Consider the following 19,049-nt stretch of genomic DNA (forward strand, 5'->3'; position numbering starts at 1 on the left):
TTTCCTGAGGTCACGATCAGGACCTGAGCCCCAGTCTCACTGATCCCGAAGCTTGCCGAGTTTAACTCCAAAATTAGATTGCCTCGGTGTAGATGCCTACTCTGTGAATCTCCCCCATTTGGAGACTCTTGTGGAATGAAATGCCTTGTTTCCCTCTCGGGCAGGGAGAGCCAGCTAACGTGTGCTGCTGTAACAGGAAGTACTTTCCTGGGCCTTGCTTCAGACCCCCAGGGAGATAATAAGCGGGGCTGCCAGCCCAATGCAGTGAGGGAGAGACTCTGCGGGCGCACTTAGATTCCTTAAAGCTGATGAGCAGCAGGCCTCCTGGAGAGGGTGACTTTTAGGCTGCCTGTGTGTGGGAGGCCTCCAGCCTTTAATTAAGGCACCTTCCTGGGCTCTCCACCTACAAACAGAGAAAATTTGCAAGGAGGGTTCACTTTGGCCACGAGATGGCGCCCAACTCTGGGCCCGACCTGAATGGGGCCGTGGTGGGGGGTGGGGGAAGGGGAAGGATGGGGGCGGGGGGAGGGCAGAGTGGTTTGTTCTGGATGCTATGCCAAATCACACCCTCTTAAACTGCTCCTTGGGAAGGGGAGAAATTTTCCAAACCAACCCCAGAGGTTCATTCCATTCAGCTGGTGCCGAGCCAGGGTCTGAGAGATCCAGCAATGAAAACGACAGGGTCCCTGCCTTCAAGGAATTAGAAGGCAGCATGATCAATGCCAGTCATAATCCAGATTGGTCATTTCATAAGCTTTTAGTGAGCACCTACTGTGTGCCAGGTTCTGTGCTAGTTGCCAAGGACAGAGAAACAAACACTACAGAGTCATTGCCCTCAAAGACCCACAGTTCACTTGGGAGACAGACACTAAAAGAACAAATTTGGGAAAATAGGCAAGTACAGCCACAGGGATACATACAGAATATCGTAGAAGAATGGAAGAGGAACACCCGACCCAGGCAAGAAGGGAAGGGGAGTATCAGGGAAGGCTTCCTGGAGGAGAGGACACCAGAGCGGAGTCAGAGAAGACAGATGGGGATTAGCCAGGCAGGGACGGGGAGGGTATTCTGGGCAGTGCGGACAACACCAGCCAAGGGTCACAGGGGAGAAACAGCACCCAGCTGGTGACTGGAGCTCAGTGAAGTCTGGATAGGACAGCATCAGGGCCAGGTCAACATGGGAGGTGGACATTGGTACCAGCTGAACGACATGGGGGCCACCCCCTCTCAGTTCGTGTGCAGTGACGGACACATTGCCCTCTCGTCTGCTTCTGTCTCCCTTTCAGAGCCAAGAAGAAAAGCAAGCCCTTGAACCTCAAGATTCACAGCAGCGTGGGCAGCTGCGAGAACATTCCATCTCAGCAGCGCTCGCCGCTCCTGTCGGAGCGCTCTCTCCGCTCTTTCTTTGTGGGACATGCACCTTTCCTGCCCTCCACCCCTCCTGTCCACACTGAGGCCAACTTCTCTGCAAGTAAGTCACCCGCCCGCCCCGCCGGGGCTGCTGAACCCTCTTGTCTGCCAGGTGTATGCTCCCCGTTCTGAGAAGATGCTCGTAAGATGCTTGGAACTCGAGGCTCATCTCCCTCCCACCTGCACCGTTCACGCCCCTTGGGATGGTTTGAAGGGAAGGGGCGTAATTAGCACTTGGGGGGTTGACTGGCTGTTGTCATTGGTCCCCCTGTTCCTACTCTTTCTGTCTGCAGGTGTGGAGGGATAACAGAGGGAAGCAAGCATGCAGGGCATTAAAGGAGACATCAGCTTTTTCCCTCTGCTTCTCTGCTGCCCGGTCACAGGATTTCTCTTGGGTCACTGTGGATAAGGCATCTATGATTGAACTTTGTAATTTTTTTTTCCTCCCGCTCGGGTCAACACGTATAACCTTTCATCTCAAAGACGTATTTGGGTTCAAACTAGGCTGAGCACGGCCTGGGGTGTTTTACACTCTGCTCCCACGAATTTCTGCCAGAGACAAAATGGTTATTACTCGGAGTGGAAATGGAACTTTCTGGTGATCAAGGGTGGAGGTTTCAGAAGGCGTTTAATCTTCTCTGCCCAGAGGCCCGTTTTGCTGAACAGGCACAGATGTAGTCAGAGGGGAGCCCCTGAAAAAAGCCCAGCCAGTCCTCCAGCCAAGACATCAACTTTTATTGGCCGGGAGCTGAGGAGGAGGAGAGGGCTGCCAGAGTGCGAGGGAAATAAGCCCCCGGCCCCCAGCACAACCACAGGGTGATCGTGTTGCTGGTCTGATAAATGAGCAGCAGTGTTTACTGAGCGTCTGTGCGTCCTTATCACCCACGTGCCTGACCTCATTTAGTTCTCGCGACAAGCCATTGTGCAGACGAGTTATTCCCATTGTAAAGATGAGGAAACTGAGGCTCAGGGGCCTCAAAGAACTTGGCGAAAGCCACACAGCTATTGAGTAGTGGAGCCAGGGTTTGAACCTGGTTCCTTCTCGCTCCAGAGCGGATACGCTTCGCCATCACACACGATTTGATCCGGGATCCCCCAAATATTCAGCGGGGGGCCTTTTTCTAAATGTGGGGTTCTATCCTTTACCTTTGCCAGAGGGTTTTCGGACTTTTTTTAGGGGGGCTATGGACCCTGTGAGAATTTCACGCAATCTGTTGTTTCTCTCCCTGGAAAATGGCACACGTAACCCCCAACACGGTGTCTTGAGGTCAAGACTGTTAACACAGTCAACGTAGCACCGCTAGATGGTGGGCCTGGGCAGAACGGTGAGCTCAGTTTACCGTCTGCACATGTGCATCATGCGTCCGCCGCAGGAATCCACTGAGGGTCCAGAGCCAGAAGAGGCCCGTGTGGACGTCAGTTAGAAGTTCCAGAACCTGGCTTATTTCAGTGCCCAGGGGGAGCAGGCCCTGCATCAGGCAAACTAAAATAGCAGTCATGACACATATCAACGCCAGAAGGCCAATTTATTAATTTGTTGAGAGAAATCACGGTCAGAGAGACCGTAAATGCTCCATGGGGGTGAGCCTGTGTGCAGTCAGAGGGTGGCTTGGGAGCTCAGACGAGGAAAAGGGGGTGATGACGTATCAAATGTGTCCTAGCAACAGGGTGAGAGGCCCTGGAGGGAGGCGCCTGGGTGCCAGTCCCAGCTCTGTTTCCTTTTGAGCAGCGTGCCTGACCTCGAGCAGGGCAGAGCCTTTCTGAGCCTCAGTGTCTCCGTCTGTAAAATGGGAATAATAATAGATTCACTAGATTAGCTGCTGCATGTCAGGTCATCTGCATGGTGCCTGGCACACAGTAAGTGCTTAATAAGTGCTAGCTATCATCATGATGTTTGTTAGCTCCTTTTTCCAGGCAGTGTTGACATCCTCTGGCTTGATGGTTAATCCGAGGGCTGTGGGTAAATGCCTTTCAGTTCTCCCCCCACTTCCCTATGGCCCTAAGAGTGCTTGGAATTTACCTTGGCATGACGCCGGGTGGTTGCATCTGTCTCTGTCTCCAGGCATCGCCATCCCACGAGTGATGTTAGCATGGCCATCTCTGGGGGTTTGACCACAACTCTGCACTTGAGTTCTTTCCAGAATAGAAACATCTTCAGCGTGCTTAAATAACCACAGACTTGCACATTTAGATCCCTCCTCTCCTGCTGGAAAGTTTTGTGAGGATTCCCCATGACTCCCAACTTTTCATGCCTGCCCTGGTCTCCACGTGAGAAGAGAGACTTCTCTCCTCTGTGGGCATGAGCAAAATCCCTAATTAAAACCAGCCCTTAGCACCGAGACCCTAGAAGCACAGTTGCCTGTTTGGACAGTCCTGGTCCTTGTATGCAGAGAGGTCACCCTCTGATCTTCCGTAAAGGAAGAAAGTAGCATCTGAGTCTCAGCAGGAGAAGGAGTATGTAACTCAAATATTAGCTGGAATCCCATGGACCGGTCCCATTTCCACTGATGCTAACACATGACAGAGACAGAGGCAGCCTGGTGGAACAGGCTCCAGGTTAGGAAACACAGTCTCCAGGATGCCACCGAGTGCTCGTGCGACCTCTGTCCCTCCCTGGTTAAGGCTCACCACACACTTTGAGGCAGGCATTATAATTCCCATTCTGTAGATAAGGAAACAGAGGCTCAGAAGGGTGAATGGTCTTGCCCATGTCCTAGGTTTTGAATCCAGATCCAACCTAAGCCTGTATCCCTGCACTTTGGTAAAGCAAATTCCTCTCTCTGTCTGGGTCTCAGATTCCCCGGTTGTACAACAAAACACTCCGTAAGGGTCCATTCCAGAGCTTAGAAACTCTGTGTTTCTAAGGCTTACCCAGCGAGCTTCTCCTGGGCAAATCTTCGGGCATGCCGTGACGGCAGGAGCCCCAGCTTGCAGAGGAACCTTTCTCTAAGGCTGACTCTGGACCAAACACGAGTTATTAAGCCCTACTGCTCAACGTTGGAAGATGGTGACTCAGGAGTGAATCTACTTCCCGAAGGAGTAGAGAGCAGTGGACTTACCTGTCCGTCCTTGCTGCATTTATTCGGCATTTCATTTGGGCATGCCGTGCTGCCCAGATGGTGTCTGATCGGATGCCCTCCACCCGTGGACCAGTTTTGGTCCAACAAGCTGGGTGCTGCTGGCTCCTTGTAGGGCATCTCTGATTCGGGCCGAACTGGGTCAGGCTGCCGCTCTCATCCCCAGTAAAGCATCTTCTTCAGAATGAAAAAATACCGGCTAGATGGGAAGGAGTAATTACTCATCATCGTTCATTACCGGCTGGTGGAAGTGACTCGGGGAGGATAGCCACTAAGTGGTTGCTGACACATTGTTGGGCAAATCACCGAACCCCCAGTGTCTGTTTCAACCTGGCAAGGATGTAGTGAGGACAAAATGAGGAATGAGTGTAGATTTCCCAGCGCAGTCGGGGTCAGGGAGTGCTTAGAGCACTGGGTCTCCACAAAGGGTAGCTTTGGCAGCTATCGGGGCTCGTTAGATGATGGCGTAACTTGTAACAATGATGGAAATGGTGGTAATAATAGCAATTGGCATTTGTGGTGTGTTGACAGTGGTACAGGCAGCTTCGATTCAGGCAAAGCAGTTTACTTGTACTATTTCGCCTAAGCCTCACAGTGCTCCATCAGGTAGTTTCTCTTCTTCTCCCCATTTTGCAGATGAAGAAACTGAGGCTGAGGGCATTTGAGTAGCTGGCCCAAGATCACAAGGGCAAGCAGGAAGTGGAGTTTGCACCCATTCTGAATGCCTCGTTCTGTAATGCAGAGGAAATGCGGTTGTGACGCTCTTCACCAAGACCTGTTTGCTCATCAGATAGAGACCTTAACTCGTTCCAGTTCCCTCTCTGGCACCCCCGCCTCCTGGGGGGATTGTGGTGTTGGGGGTCAGCCTTGCTCCAGGGAGCGTCATGTTTGTGAGCATGCTGTGCTCACTCAGAGAGCAGCACCCACGCTGGCTAACAAACCACTGCCCTGCCAGATTCCGGTGTTGATACTCAGGGGATCCATTGTCCCAGGTGGTAGCCGTCCCTGTGGGGGCCAGGCAGCTGCAGAAGGCGGCCAGGGCATCTCCGGTAGAAGATGAGGAATAACAGGCAACTTTGACCACCTGCAGTTTTCTGGGTGTTTCTTTATTAGCTGTCTGTGGGGGTCTAGCCCTTGAGGGCAGCAGTTACCAAAGGGAACAAGTGACTGATGATTCCCACACTTCCCCTTCTTGGTCCTAATGGCACCAGCTGGCGTTTTACACCAGGCCCCCGTCTTATAAAGTACTGCCCCGCGCGAGGTGCCTTGAAAGACGGCGTGGCCCTCACCTTGCCCTGTCTCGCCGCCCTGTCTCTCCTCCTCTTTTCGCCAAACCATCTCCTGCGCTTTTTCTTAGACACAAGGCGGCAGATAGTTGACCCTCCGTTGAGGGCCTGGCCTCATGTGCCTGGAGGCTGAGTCAGAAGCCTGATTTGTTGAGGGAGGCAGCAGGTAGCACTACAGACCGATGAAGCTGAACTGCGTGCTCCCAAGAAACCAGCCTCTGGAAGGGTTGCAAAGAGACTCGGGACGGGGGTGATTATATCATGGGGTTTAATGAGGCTTGAGGCCAAGGTTCATTACCCCCCGGAAGAGGACGAGGGGGAGCTGCGTGTCTTCACACAACTTTGCAGCCTGAACCACGTTCTTGTCTCAGAATCAGGAGAGATTTTTGAGGCGTTTGTGCCTGACCTGACTCTGTGGTGGCGGTCTGAAAGGGGGACCCCCCGTAGGTCGCATTGGGGCACCCCAAAGGATGTGTCTCCCCCACACTGAGCAGGTCAAAGTGCTGTTCCTTATCCCTTCTTCCCCCCTCCCCAGCAGGTACAGGAAGCACCCGTATTGCCTGGCATCTTTGCTGTATTTTAGAAACTTAAATACCAGTGGGTCCCTGACACGTACTGACCACCTGCTACTTGCCAGGCAGGCCTTGGTCCGGGTGCTTTATAGGCATGAAGCTGTGTATTCCTGGAAACAAAGAAAATGATCCAAAAAGGCTCATGATGGAAAACACTAGTCCCCTGTACCATCCCTCTGTCTATCCTGCCTTTTAAAAACTCCTTCTGTGTTTTGACGGTCACTTTCACCGTTTAAACTAGTGTCCCAGGGCTTCTCAAAGTGTGTCCAAGGCCAGCAGCGTGTGTATCACACGTGAGCTCATTAGAAATGCACATTCTTACTTTCCCCCTTCAGACCTACTGTATCGGAAGCTCTGGGGAGGGGCGCCTGGGTGGCTCAGTCGGTTGCATCCGACTCTTGGTTTCAGCTCAGGTTGTGGGATCAAGCCCTGCGTTGGGCTCGGCGCTGAGCGGGGAGCCTACATGGGATTCTGTCTCTGGCCCTCTCCCCCCTCAATAATAAAGAAATAAACATTAAAAAAAGAAGCAGCAGCCGCCCTGAGGGAGGTTCAGCAATCTGAATTTTCACCAAACCTCCAGGGGATTCCGCACACTCACATTTGAGAATTGCTTGGTTATATGACAGTCTTTAAAAAAAAAAACAAAACAACTTTTAATTTTGAAATAATTTCAAACTTACAGGAAAGTTACAGAACACTGCAAAGGACTCCTGTACCCCCTTTACTCAGATTCGTCCATTTGTATTTTTATTTACTTACTTCTAATGTTTATTTTTGAAAGAGAGAGACAAAGAGAGACAGAGCACGAGTGGGGGAGGGGCAGAGAGGGGGGGTAGACACAGAATCCGAAGCAGGCTCCAGGCCCTGAGCCGTCAGCGCAGAGCCGACGCGGGGCTTGAACCCATGAACCATGAGATCATGACCTGAGCTGAAGTCAGACGCATAACTGACTGAGCCTCCCAGGTGCCCCCAGATTCATTCATTTTTAACATCTCCGTGCATTCACTTCCTCTCTTTCATTCTTGTGAGCCATTTGGGAGTGGGTTGCATAACCACACACAGGTACCGGATTCAGTAAACTTGACATTGACTCGAGACTTTCATCTACCCATATTCCTGTTTCAACAATTGTCTCAATAGTATATTTCATAGCAATTTATTTTTCTGGTGCGGATGCGATCCAGGATCACATATTGCATTAAGTTCTTGTGTCAGGCTTGAATAGTTCATCAGCCTTTCTTCCTTGTTTGCGACTTTGACGCCTTTGAAGAATGGGGGCCGGCTTCTCCACAGAACGCTTCTCAATTGGGGCTTGTCTGTGTGTGTTTCTTCGTGTTAGACCCAGGCTGTGTGGTTTGGGCACAACTGTTACTTACATGCTGGTGTGTCTTTTTCAGTGCATCCGAGCTGCCAGGTGTTTGAATTTTTCTGAAGAAGTCAGCAACTGTGACTTTTATGAGAAATCTCCCAGTTGTAAAATGCTAGCATCCAATGAAAAATCTCTTAACACTGTGTGAGGTGGTATTAAATAATCCCACCGGGTTGTGGGTTGTATTTGGTCTTAGAGCTCCCACTTTGTAACTTCTGTTCTGAAATCGTAGAGGTCAAAAGGAACCTGGGTGGCTCAGTCTGTTAAACTTCTCACTCTTGGTTTCAGCTCAGGTCATGACCTCGTGGTTCATGGGATCAGAACCCCTACATCAGGCTCCGTGCTGTCCAGCGAGGAGCCTGATTAGAATTCTCTCTTCCTGCCCTTTCTCTGCCCCTTCCCCTCTCATTCTCTCTCTCAAAATAAATAAATAAACTTAAAAAAATTTAAAAACATAAACAAAAGCGTAGAGGTCAGAACTGATAGGGAGCTCAGAAATCACAGGATCCAAGCCCTTGTTTTAAAGATGGAGAAACTGAGGCCAGAAAGTAGAAGGAACTTGCCCAGGGTTTTAGAGCTGGGATTTGAACTTGGATCTCCTGATGCCCAGCTGATAGCTCTCTCTATTATGCCAGGATGGTTGCAAAGTCAGCCCTTCTGCTGCTACTGACTGTGCTCTAGGGGAAGGAAACAGTGCCTTCCTTGAAAAGGTGACACCTTCTGTGTGCAAGGAGGGCTGGTGGTGTGTGTGTGTGTGTGATGCATGTAGTTATGAATGTTGTAGAGGAGGCACCTTCTGGGTTTTTATCATCAACCCTTTCTTCTCTGTAATTTTGCAGTCCTTGCCTGAGCACAAACAGTTTGGGCTCAGCATGCAATAGACAACCTTAGACCTTTTGTTATGATTGCTCCCACCAGGAATCGTAGCAGCAAAAATTGGTCGGTAAGTGGTTGGCATTAGCAGCCAGGGGGTCATTTATAGCTATTGGAGTGAGTCCTGATCCTTGGGCAGGTACACACTGTTGGCGTGGGCAGTCCCGTTCCCTGTCACGAGGACCTGTGTCTGACTGTACCTTTGTCCCAGTAACATCCCCCCCCCCCAACCCGCCGCCATCCCTGGTGAGTACCTCAACTGATTTCATAGCAACAAGACCAGAAGTAACAAGCAGAGTTGCCCTCGAACGATGCAGGATACACCAGGCATTCATATTCCTTCCTCGTACTTCTGTATCCCCATTCTGCGGATGAAGAAACTGATGTTCCAGGAGGAGAAATCCATGCATGGCTGCAAGTTACACAGCACATCAGAGCTAAGACTAGAACCTTCAGACTCCATCCAGGTTGCATGTGCACTCTGCACACGATTTGGCCAGACTTCATTTCCATTAGGTAGTAGGGACATGGTGGGTTGTTTTCATCAAAGTTGTTTCTTTCCCTGATAAAGCTAATTCGTCCCTAGTGACCCCATCTTGCACATCTCCTCAGTTGAGCAAGCCTGTATTTTATCTAGGTGTGATCCTTGGCCCTTCCTCTCCACGATGCCCCATTTCCAAGTCTTATTGAGTTGATCTTCTAAATCATAGTTGGCAAACTTTCTGTAAAGGACCAGGTACTAAATACTTTCAGATCTGCAGGCCAGATGGTCTGCATCGCAACTACTCAGTTCTGCCGGGTAGCATGTAGAGCCATAGACTTTCTTCCTATTAATAGAATGGGTGTGGCTGTGTTCCAATAAAACTTTATTTACAAAAACTGTCAAGGGGGCAGATTTGGCTCATAGGTTGTAGACTGTGAGTTCTGTTCTTCCGGGTTTTTTTTTTTCCATATCCTCCTCCATCACCAACACCCTGGTCCAAACTATTCAGTAGTCTCCACATGGATCTTTCCATATTCATTTCAGTCCCATATCCAGTCCACCAGAGTGATCTTCCGCAAATGAGAATCTGGCTCCCAAACCAGGGTTAAGATTCTACCACGACCTTAAGTGAACTGTGTTCTCTCCTGCTTTGAACCCGTGGGCTCCTGGACACCCTGCCATTGTCGTCACTTTATCTGAACTTCTACTTCCTTGGGAAAGCATTTCCTAACTCCCCAAGTGGGTGTCAGTTGCATCTCGTCTCATCTCTTGCGCTTTCCTTCTGAAGCACTTCCCGCAGTCCACAGCCATCTGTTTATTTCTGAGTATTTGCTTAATGCCCTGTTCCCCCATTATCAGTTCCACAAGGGCTGTGACCGCATTTCTCTTGCTCATCACTGTTTCCACTGTGCCTTGCATGGAGCTGGCACACATCAATATTTTCAAAAGGACAGTAACATTTTTGAGCATTCACTTTGCAGCCAGCACTGTGAGCCTTCAGCTACTCAGAATCTAGAGGACAAAGGAGAAAGGATTTTGCTTGTTGTCCTCCAGAGCTGCAGAGCCAGCTGAATTTGGCATCATCGAGGCAGGAACTGAAGTTGCTGGACTTTGATGCAGTCTTTGGGATGTCATGGGTGGTCTGCTACCTTAACTGGCCAAAGAAACAGGCACTCAAACAAAACTCTCAAAAACGATTTTGTTGATTAGAAACAAGCAGGTCTTTGTCACTGCCTGGTGGTGGTAGGACTAACATAGAACTTGACACAAGTGACAAACAATCCAAGTTGAGTTGTTGTTTTTAGTATGAAGGTCATTTATTAGCACATGTAACTGAAAGGTCCAGGGGCTACTAAGGTAGGCTTCAGGTAGGGCTGGATCAGGGGGCTCAGTTCATGTCAAGCCTCAGTCTCTCTGTATGTCTTGACTTTGTTCTTCTCCAGGATGGCTACGCTTTTAGGCTCCATGTGGCAGTAAGATGATCCCAGAAGTCCCTTCCCTGCTCTGGTCCAGAATGGAAGAGTGAGAATGTTTAGGTCTGAGATTCACTGATTCAACCAGCATGACTGTATGCTCACCTGTAAACCAATCAGTGGGGTCAAACATGTGGGATGCTAATTTATTGGCTTAATCCTAGACTGTGAGCTTTACCTTTGGGCTTAGAAATGGAGGGGTGTGCCTAAGAATGGAGAATGAATGCCAGGGAAGCTGGTAACCAGTGTCCTGAAGTAACAGTGAGTAACGGGGGTCTCTGTCCTCAGGGGCTTTGAGGAGCATCCCCCTGGCCAGATTAGTTCATGAGCCAAATTAGTGGGGACACATCTCCACATGGTACAGAAAACGCTTGCGGTTCGCCAAACATCTCCCTTGAACTGCATTTCTCTATGATCCCTGGCAAGCAGTTGCTTTGCTATCCCTCCGACATTCCTTGGGCGTCTCTAGGCAGCACACAGCCTGGCAGAGGAGGTTAACCCATGGTACCAGGTAGAGGCTCAGTGCCATTCCCAAGGCAGATAGCATCCCACCAGTGGCCAAGCGCCAAGGTGAGAATTGGATAAGCTTGGGTTTGAAATCTTGTCTCTGCCATTTTATTACCTAACATCTGTAGCCTCAGTTTTCCCATCTTTAAGATGGGCATAATGTGGCAGTCATCACGATGGTGACCACCATGGTTGTGGCCGTCAATACTACTGTATGATGTATGGTGTTTGGGTCTGGGTCAGTTTTGATCCTCATTGGTTTCTGCTGGACGACATCACACCTGCCCCCATATCTGAATGGAGTAATCCGTACCGAGTGAGTTCCTGATATGCAAAGTGTCTTAGTCCACTGGGGCTGCCATAACAGAATTCCACAGACTGGGTGGCTGTGTAAACAACAGACATTTATTTCTCTTAGTTCTGGAGGCTGGGAAGTCCAAGATCAAGGTGCCTCTATGGCCATCTGGTGAGGACCCTCTCCTGGTTCTTGCTGTATCTTGCATGGTGGAAGAGGGCAAGCAAGCTCTCTGGGTCCCCTTTTATGTGTGTACAATTCCTTCATGAAGGTCTGTCCTCGTGACCCAAGTACCTCCCAAAGACCCCACCTCCTAAGACCACCACACTGGGGGTTAGGACTTCAACATATGAATTTTGGAGGGACACAAACACGCAGACCATAGCACTGAGTATCATGGAAGCGTCAAGGAAATGTCTGCTACAGCCCCTGACCTCGGGGAATTTGTAGTCTGGCTGGCTAGGAGCCACATAAGACACAGCCGGAAGCTCTGGGCCAGGAGTTGGGAGATCTGGCTTCTTCCCTGAGGGTTGCCACCCCTGGTAATGTGCCCCTTGTCAGATTTCGCTCAACAGTTCGGAGCCCTGGTTTCTTTATCTGGCAAATGGGCATGTCAGTGATATGTGCTCATCTCATAGGAATGTTGATTGTTGGGAGGTCAGTGACCACCGTCGGAAAACTAGGAATTGTTCGGATGGACACAATGTCATAATCCCTGCCCAGTACAAAGCAATACAGACAGGCAGCTGTTACGCATTTGTAACACTATTTAATCTGATTGTCCGGGCTTCTGTTCTGATTGGTTGGGTGCATGTTCTGATTGGCTGAGCCTGTCTCCTGATTGGCCGGGCCTGTGTTCTGATTGGTTGGACGAGTGCTCTGATTGGCCAGTGCCCATCCCATAACGATTGTTAAATAGTCTCAGACCGCCCCCCCACCCCTCCAAACAGAAGTGCCTCCTTCACTAAGCATAAGAAAATCTTCAAGCCTCAGTTTCCTGATATGTAAAGCGAGTAGAACCATATTGTCCTCGCAAGGTTGTTGTGAAGGCTATAGGAGATGAAGTGCTGTTGCACTGAGGTCAGCTTCCTCCAGCAGGTTGTGTGCTCCATAAAGGCAGTGACTTGTCCATCTTGTTCACCGCTGTATCCTCAAGGTCTGGCACATCGTAGATGCTGAAAAAGTGTGTTTTGAGTGAATAAATTAAGCCCTGTGCCTCATGCGAGGGGCATGGTTGTTACTCAGTAAATCTCGATTGAGGACATCAGGGGTGAAGGATGCACTTGCCGTCGGGCAGTAGAGAGAGGTGAGGACTGTGGAAAAACACAGAGCACCCACCCCTTCTAAAGAAGGCAGCCACCACTCACTTCCAGCCCCTCTATAAGAAGGGGACGGGGGGGGGCGCCTGGGTGGCTCAGTCGGTTAAGCGTCCGACTTCAGCTCAGGTCACGATCTCGCGGTCCGTGGGTTCGAGCCCCGCGTCGGGCTCTGGGCTGATGACTCGGAGCCTGGAGCCTGCTTCCGATTCTGTGTCTCCCTCTCTCTCTGCCCCTCCTCCATTCATGCTCTGTCTCTCTCTGTCTCAAAAATAAATAAACATTAAAAAAAAATTAAAAAAAAAAAAAAAGAAGGGGACAGGGTGTCACCAGATTATCCACATTTTCCAAGAGAGGCCAGACACGTAGATTTTCGTGGGCAGTTCCACAGTTTTTAGCCTAGTGGCAACAGAGAAAACGCCTTAACAATTCCATCATATGTTAAGCAACATTTATACGGGATGCCACCAACTTGTGACCGTACCTGACATATGTGGAATGTCCTTTGCTATTTCTTGTGACAGGAGCTTTTCAAAGAGGTGGGGTCAGGGGCGCCCGGGTGGCTCAGTCGGTTGAGCGTCCGGCTTCGGCTCAGGTCATGATCTCAGAGTTTGTGAGTTCGAGCCCCGCGTTGGGCTCTGTGTCGACAGCCCAGAGCCTGGAGCCTGCTTCGGATTCTGTGTCTCCCTCTCTCTGCCCCTCCCCTGCTCATGCTCTGTCTGTCTCTCTCTCTTTCTCAAAAATAAGTAAAAATTAAAAAAAAAAAAAAAAAGAGGTGGGGTCAGCCTTTCTTTCCACCCTCAGGACTGTGCTCCTGGGCTCCCCTCCTGACCTCCTCTGTCACCCACATGCCACAAATTCTATCCTCCTCACCACACCTCTGCTCCTAGGGTGTAGCTTTGGAAACTGATTTTCATGCTGGGCCTTTTGCTTATTTGTTTCTCCTTTCGAACGGGGAGAGTCCTCTTCCTGCAAATAACAGGCTGCTTCCCAGCCCTCAGATAGCCTTGTCCCAGCCCCCCACCGATGGTGGCCGGGATCTGGGCTGATTACCAGCACAGACCCTCGCTCTGATGCCCAGGCCCCGCCAGCTGCTGGGCAAGATCAGAGAACCTGCTTTTCGTCTCAGGCCTCATTCTCCTTGGCTGGGGATAAAAGTGGCAAGCGTTTCACCAGGCCCCATGCTGCTGTGTTCGAGGCCGGTAAAGCAGTCCTTCCCCCTGTTGAAAGTCAGGGCATCGCCGAGCAGGTGCAGGTGGGCACTTGGTGCCCGCATCCCCCTCCCCCTCCCCCTCCCGTTCTCTCCCCTGTTTATTCTCCCCTGCCCTCCTCCTCTGTCAGTCTTCATGTGTGTCTGCCCCTCCTCTCTGTCTCTCCTTTTGCCTGTCACCATCCCTTTCTCTCTCTCTTCTCCCTCCTGCCTCCAGTGACCCAACTTTCCCAGCCCCCTGAGCTCAGCCAGCCACTGTGAGTGCCACGTTCCTTGGTAGAGAGAATCTGGACAGGTGAAGGGGGGCTGGAGGGAGGGAGGACCACCCCCCACCCCACCCAGAAACCAGAGCTGTGGGAGGAAGGCCTAGCCTTTAGTGTTAAGTGCTGAACAGAGGGACTGAGGAGCAGGTGGCAAAAGTGTCCTGTCTGTGGCAGGAGCTGGCATGTTCCTTCGGATGAATGCCCTTGCTGAGCCCCTCACGACAGTCCCTCGTCGTAGGCCCTTAGGTGTTCATCGGCACACCCAGCCTTGCTGCCAGCAGTCTTTATTTTCTATTTCCCTAGGCCTTCCCAGCAGCCTTTGGGCTCCCTGGTCTCTGGGAGCTCTGGGAGCCGCTGGGAGGGGCACCAGTGCCTCAAGGCCCTGACCTTGCCTCCCACGGCGGCTCTCTCTGGGTGGGTGGGTGGCGAGGGGGGGCCGGCTAAGCCGTGTCAGGACCTTCTGGGTTTGGAGGCAGTGTGCTGCAGCCTGGTCCTGAGCAGCCAGGCCACCTTGGGCCGCCACCTCCCCTGTTTTCCTGTCTATGAAATGGGCTAATGACGGTGTAAGTCTCCCTGACCTCACAGATCTGCAGTGGGGATCCAACGAGCCATGGATACGCGTGAGCTGTTCCAGGCCGTAAAACGCTGTGTGAACGTTTAGGCCGGTGCCAGAGGTTGGCTGCTTTTTCTCTAAAGGGCAGCCTTACATAATCGAGTGGGCAGGGCTGTGTTTCAGTAAAGCTTTATTTATAAATACGGGTGGCAGGCCGGGTTTGGCTCAGACTTCAGACCTAAACAAGGCCTGGTTTCAGGTCCCAGCTCTGCCCCCTACAGGCCGTGGGGCCTTGGGTAGGTGATGTCTCTGAGCCTCGGTTTCTCACCTGCAAAGCTAGGAGAATAGTCAGACTTGCCTCGTGGGGTGATTGCAAGATTAAACGAGAGGACGCGGGTACATTTCTAGCACAATGCCAGGCACGTGGTGAGTAGGGACTGAATCCCAGCATTTGTCGTTCACATAACGTTACTAACACACGTGTATGTCAGGTGCGTTATACACGTATACACACACAGACGTATTCATTCAAGGAGATGTGACTGTTTTCAGTGCTGGGTGTGGAATTGCAAGAGCAGAGGTAGGATGGTTTTTGGCGAGGCTTTTCATCCCACCTTATTTAACGCGTCCGCTTCGCCGATGGCCCTCGTGAGAAGGTATTCATCCGAGGGCCTGTTTCTTCTGTCAGGGCCACCATGCCCGCGGCTCACCTTATCCGCAGTGGGGTGACTGCTCCATCACAGCCCCTTCCAGAAAGTCTGGGATTCTGTTTTTAGGGACAGTGGTTGGAGCGGTACACTATGAAATAGAGGTTTGCTCGAGAAACAGTATAGCCTCTGCACGTGTGTAAACTTAATTCTGAAAGTAGACATATAGTGTGGGGGATCCAGGGGTCTAGAGGGAGGAGGCAGTCTGTCCTTACCCAGTTTCTCTCCCTCTTGGAAACCCCACAGAACCTGGATAGGGGAGTGGGGGGGCGGTTATTGGCAAAAGAGGGGTGCCTGGCTTAGAGATGTTCAAGATTGCATTTGTCAGGGTTTTTTCTGGTGCAAGTAATAGATACCCATCACATACTGGCTTCAGCAGTAGTGAAGTGGTGAAGTAGGAAGTTGCTAGTTTGCGTACTGAAGAAAAGCAATCTAGATATAAACAAGAGCTTCAGGAATGGCTGGATCCAGGAGCTCAGTATCATCAGGGCATGTTCTTTCTCTGTCTCACAGTCCTGCTTTCTTCCTTGCGGGTTTCGTTCTTAGTTAGGCTCCCCATTCGTGGTGGCCTTTGGTTGTTCCAGGTTTCCATCGTTACAGGCCTGAGTGCATCAGGAAAAGGAGTTTCACCATTAGATCTGATTGGTCTGACGGGGGCACATACATGTGTGTCCTGAACTGATCCCTCTAGTCAGTTGGAGAGAATACACTTGTGTGGCCTGAATCCATGGAGTGGAATCCAGTTAGGTTGCAATTAAAGGGAATGGATCTTCAAGAAACACCAGGGGGATGGAACTCCCAGCGTAGGGATACTGAGCAGGCAAGATCAACGACTGACCCTTATAAGAACCCACCGTGGGCAGCGCACCTGTGATTCATGCTGCTGTCTGCTTCTCTTTGCATTGAGTAGCCAGAGGGAAATGTGAATGATTATTTATTCAGAAGCGGAGTGGGAACCTATGTGATGAGTAGTACCCTTTGTGCTTATTTGAGATTTCTATTTTAGAGAGTGTCAGGAATCTCTTTTTGCCCTTTCCCTGTCAGTTTTCAGCTGGCATGAAAGAAGGAACTGCTTCTAGCCTGGTGGTTCCATTAGTTGTGCATTCAGGTCACCTGGGTTGGGGGTGGTAGCTTTTCAAAATTCTGATTCCCAGGCTGCCCCCCCGCCCCCACCCAGTCCAATGATATGAAACCTGCTGGAGGGTGGGGCCCAGGCATCAGTACTTTTAACTTATTTATTTATTTTTAATCTTTTTTTAAGTTTGTTTTTTTGAGAGAAAGAATGAGCAGGGGAGGAGCAGAGAGAGAGAGAGAGAGGGGGGAGACAGAGAATCCCAAGCGGGCTCCACGCTGTCAGCACAGAGCCCAATGGGGGGCTCCAACTCATGGACCATGAGATCACAACCTGAGCCGAAACCAGGAGTCAGAGGCTTAACCGACCGAGCCACCCAGGCACCCCACCATCGGTACTTTTTAAAGATCCCTGGGTGATTGGAACGTGCAGCCAGGGTCAAGATCCAGCTGAAGTAGCCAGTGTGTCCAGAGCTATCCTAAATGGGTAAAGCCAGGCTCTTGCAGGATTTTCTGAACACCTACCACCTCCGTGCAGGGGATGCAAACTTTCTTTTTCTCACCTCAAGCCCCAGAAATAGGTAGGAGACGGGCTTTGCGCTGAGATGTGATCCCATGTGATGTACAGATGCTGGGGCCCCGCAGGGGCCATCTTTCACCGGCCCTTGTTTGTGCTTTTGCTGAAACACTGATGGCTGTCAGATTATCTGGTCCCCTTGCTGCCATCTTTGCCCGGTCTGGCATCAGAGCATCTGCTGAAGCCCCAGAAGGCACATTTGCAGAGGTAGAGGAAGCGGGTGGGCGGGCAGGTGTGAGATCCAGACGGAGCTGTGGTTCCTGTGGATGGCACACGGATCGGGCCGTGGGGACAGGGCCAATGAGGAGCCTTCAGTAGGTGTCCAGAGGGCCTAGCCTACCTGCCCCTCTCCCCCCAGGGGTCATTCATTCATCGATCGGGTGCTTGTGGAGGACCTACAAAGTCAGGGGCTGTGTGGCAGTGTCAGAATAAAATTGCTGACCCCATACCTAAGGTTAAAAAAATTTTTTTTTAGCATTTATTTATTTTTGAAAGAGACAGAGCATGAGCGGGGGAAGGGCCGAGAGAGAGAGAGGGAGACACAGAATCCCAAGCAGGCTTCTGTGCTGACAGCTCAGAGGCTGACGCGGGGCTCAAAGGGGCTCAACCCCACAAACCCGTGAGATCATGACCTGAGTTAAAGTCAGACGTTTCACAGACTGAGCCACCCAGGCGCCCCTCCGGTTCCTAAGGTTTAGGACTAGAGAAGGCCCTGCCAGTTCTAAGTGCTGGCTCTATGGGTTATGTGCATCAGAATCCCCGTTCCCACCCCATTCTCTGAGGGTGGGGATTTAACAAAAGCTCCCTTGGAATTAGGACCAGAGACCAGCCCCCAGACCAGGCTGGGGACCTGGTGATGTTTTCAACCAGCTGCCAGCCAGGTGAAAATAAAAAACAACAAGTAGTTTTTCCATCACGTATGTCTATGAACTAAAAAGCCCTTTGGTTGGAGATAATATCCTTCATATCTTTTTGGTGTTAAATGTTCTTTTTAAAATGAAATGATGGGTAATTATATAGATGGTGGGGTTTGTTTTTTTTTTTTTTTTTTTTTTTTTTTTTTTTTAATGTTTCTTTCCTTGGAAGCAAACATTGCCAACTTTGGGCCCCTATTTATTACATTTCCTGGTCCATTAAATGCAAGTCAGGAACCTTTTCTCGGGATTGGAGTTCTAGAGGTGGATGATTAATGTTATTTAGAAACAGACCTCTTCAAAAGGGATCGGACATAAACCCCCAGTATATGAATCAGCAGATAATGAGAGTAGTGTTGTTATGCCCCTGTGTGCAGCAGGGGGTGTGATGTCCTGTCCCTGTCCCTTCATCCTGTCCCCTGACGGTGGGGGCCCTGAAACACTTCTTTGAAACTCAGTTTGGAAACTGCTACCCTAGGCATTTCTGTAAATGTTGTGAATGAATGGGGAACCCGGGGCCCTGAGGAGACAGAATATTTTCCCAAAGTCCTGATTCCTAAGTGGGTTCAATCATTCCGAGGCTGATGTGTCATTGACGAATTAAAGAGACCCGTTTCTAACCCCAATATGGATTTAGCACCTGTAGGTGCCAAGGGGTGCAAATCTCCTTGTAACAGCCCTGGGAGGAGGCAGGGTCTGATTTCCTTACTTTGAGAAAGGAGAACGTGGTCCAGGGGAGTTATGTGGCTCTCTCAGGGTCACCGAGAGAGAGGAAGGGCTTGGGGTCACATATGTCTACCTTGAGATCCAGGGCTTCTGCACTCTTTTCATTCTGCTACAGGGCCAGCTCTCAAGTCTCCGAGGGAGCTTTGGAAATACAGGCTCTCCTGCTACCCGAAAGTAAAGTGTTCCTGTGACACCTTTCGGGAGCCAAAAGGGTGTAAAGCACAGAAGCAATGACGATCTTGTAAAAGCAAAAAACCTCTTGGGATTTCTTTTGCCTAGAGCTTTCGGGTAGCAGGAAAGTCAGTGTCCAGGAACTCCAGCTTTCCTTACGGTGTCTTGAGTTGATGTCTTCAAGAATCATCCCTCC

At 50.6% G+C, this 19,049-nt stretch overlaps 1 protein-coding gene across 3 annotated transcripts in view; it reads left to right on the forward strand.

The window, feature by feature from the left end:
• Positions 1-19,049, forward strand: part of KSR2 (kinase suppressor of ras 2) — a 432,076-nt gene that overhangs the window by 251,416 nt on the left and 161,611 nt on the right. For all 3 annotated transcript variants that reach the window (XM_058691145.1, XM_058691143.1, XM_058691144.1), the window contains exon 5: positions 1,287-1,471. In XM_058691145.1, coding sequence (XP_058547128.1) covers positions 1,287-1,471 — 185 coding nt within the window. The remainder of the gene's footprint in view (positions 1-1,286; positions 1,472-19,049) is intronic.

Source organism: Neofelis nebulosa, chromosome 11, assembly GCF_028018385.1.
Source record: "Neofelis nebulosa isolate mNeoNeb1 chromosome 11, mNeoNeb1.pri, whole genome shotgun sequence".
In the NCBI taxonomy this organism is placed as follows: domain Eukaryota; kingdom Metazoa; phylum Chordata; class Mammalia; order Carnivora; family Felidae; genus Neofelis; species Neofelis nebulosa.